The 2,414-nt window shown below is 44.8% G+C and overlaps 1 protein-coding gene across 4 annotated transcripts in view; it reads left to right on the top strand.

The window, feature by feature from the left end:
• znf276 (zinc finger protein 276) overlaps nt 1-2,414 on the top strand; it is a 19,303-nt gene that overhangs the window by 2,518 nt on the left and 14,371 nt on the right. For 2 of the 4 annotated variants that reach the window (XM_046037139.1, XM_046037136.1), the window contains exon 3: nt 305-361. The exons of the other annotated variants lie outside the window; for them this stretch is intronic. In XM_046037139.1, coding sequence (XP_045893095.1) covers nt 305-361 — 57 coding nt within the window. The remainder of the gene's footprint in view (nt 1-304; nt 362-2,414) is intronic. 4 annotated transcript variants of the gene reach the window in all.

The raw sequence follows: 2,414 nt of genomic DNA, 5'->3' as shown, positions 1-2,414 counted from the left end.
GAAACCAATTTGAAATGATTCGAGCTTTGTGACATGGTGCATTATCCTGCTGGAAGTAGCCATCAGAGGATGGGTACATGGTGGCCATAAAGGGATGGACATGGTCAGAAACAATGCTCAGGTAGGCCGCGGCATTTAAACGATGCCCAATTGGCACTAAGGGACCTAAAGTGTGCCAAGAAAACATCCCCCACACCATTACACCACCACCACCAGCCTGCACAGTGGTAACAAGGCATGATGGATCCATGTTCTCATTCTGTTTACGCCAAATTCTGACTCTACCATCTGAATGTCTCGACAGAAATCGAGACTCATCAGACCAGGCAACATTTTTCCAGTCTTCAACTGTCCAATTTTGGTGAGCTCCTGCAGATTGTAGCCTCTTTTTCCTATTTGTAGTGGAGATGAGTGGTACCCGGTGGGGTCTTCTGCTGTTGTAGCCCATCCGCCTCAAGGTTGTGCGTGTTGTGGCTTCACAAATGCTTTGCTTTAAATCCTTTAGGTGAGTGTATATCCCCTTACCAGCTTAGCAACATAGACTGGAGAAAGAGTTTCAAAGTGGTGAGTTATTAATCTGTAATAAATGTATGTTTCATCCATAAATCACAGTAACAACTTATGTCCATTGGCTGCCTGGAGGGTAGCTAGTGTTTGGAAGGGAGAGGAGAGGCAGCAAGTGGTAGTCTTGTCACTCAGCTCACATCTCAGAGTGTTTTTGAGGGCGTGTCAGACTACCCACTACCCCGCATTTTGATGTAACGTCACAGGGATCAAAGGGAAGCGGCTGGACTACAAACGAGCTGTTTTCAGTCAGTTCAGAGCAGTGTTTTCTGTGGGAGATGGGAACTCTCTTTGGGCTGGACTTTGGGCTTTTTCACTTTGCAAACCTATTACATGCACAAAAAAGATATACACTGCTCAAAAAAATAAAGGGAACACTAAAATAACACATCCTAGATCTGAATGAATGAAATAATCTCATTAAATACTCCTTTCTTTACATAGTTGAATTTGCTGACAACAAAATCACACAAAAATTATCAATGGAGGTCTGGCTTTGGAGTCACACTCAAAATCAAAGTGGAAAACCACACTACAGGCCGATCCAACTTTGATGTAATGTCCTTAAAACAAGTCAGAATGAGGCTCAGTAGTGTGTGTGGCCTCCACGTGCCTGTATGACCTCCCTACAACGCCTGGGCTCCTGATGAGGTGGCGGATGGTCTCCTGAGGGATCTCCTCCTAGACCTGGACTAAAGCATCCGCCAACTCCTGGACAGTCTGTGGTGCAACGTGGCGTTGGTGGATGGAGCGAGACATGATGTCCCAGATGTGCTCAATTGGATTCAGGTCTGGGGAACGGGCGGGCCGGTCCATAGCATCAATGCCTTCCTCTTGCAGGAACTGCTGACACACTCCAGCCACATGAGGTCTAGCATTGTGTTGCATTAGGAGGAACCCAGGCCCAACCGCACCAGCATATGGTCTCACAAGGCGTCTGAGGATCTCATCTCGGTACCTAATGGCAGTCAGGCTACCTCTGGCGAGCACATGGAGGGCTGTGCGGCCCCCCAAAGAAATGCCACCCCCACACCATTACATTACTTTACCCTGGGTGTCAGCATTTCCTCTGTGGAATTAGTGGACATGACCATATCTGACCACAGATGTATTGTTTTTAGCTGCGATTCACCTGTTATTCATGCCGCCTCACCAAGTAGCCTAAAAAGGGAATGCAGGAAAGCAGAGCACAGATGGAAAAAATCCAGTCTCCAAGTCCATCACCTCAGTCTGAAGGATTTATTAATTAACTACAATAACATGGTTAAGGATGCGAGAACACACTATTTTTCTGAACTCATTACTATATATAAACACTGTGTAGTTCTGTTTAAGACTGTGGATCAGCTGGTAAACCCAACCCCTCCTTGTGCCTCAGCTGGAAGTAATGATGACTGTGAATTGTTTTTATCTTATTTTACCAATAAGGTGGTGTCAATCAGAGCCTCTATTACCCCCACGGCCTCTTACTCAGAGGTTCCTCACCAGCAACAAGAGAGTTTTAACCAGTTTTATCCCATCGACTTGTCTGAGCTTTTAAAAACAGTATCACAAATGAGAGTGTCCTCCAGCCCACTTGATGTAATACCTACAAAGTTTTTACTGAAAGTAGATTCTGTTGGGCCCCATTTGATCTGTTTTCAACAGCTCCCTATCTACTGGTTGTGTCCCTGATTATTTTAAAACGGCTTGCGTGAACCCACTTTTAAAGAAACCTGGTTTAGATTCCTCCCTCCCACATAATTTTAGACCAATTTCAAAACTGACTTTTATTGCAAAGATTCTAGAAAGAATTGTGTCCAAACAGCTGCTCACTGTACTGGAAAATAACAAATTATTTGAAAAGTTTC

This window comes from Micropterus dolomieu, linkage group LG22 (genome assembly GCF_021292245.1).
Source record: "Micropterus dolomieu isolate WLL.071019.BEF.003 ecotype Adirondacks linkage group LG22, ASM2129224v1, whole genome shotgun sequence".
Taxonomy (NCBI): Eukaryota; Metazoa; Chordata; class Actinopteri; order Centrarchiformes; family Centrarchidae; genus Micropterus; species Micropterus dolomieu.
This window is presented reverse-complemented; position numbering and strand designations above follow the sequence as displayed.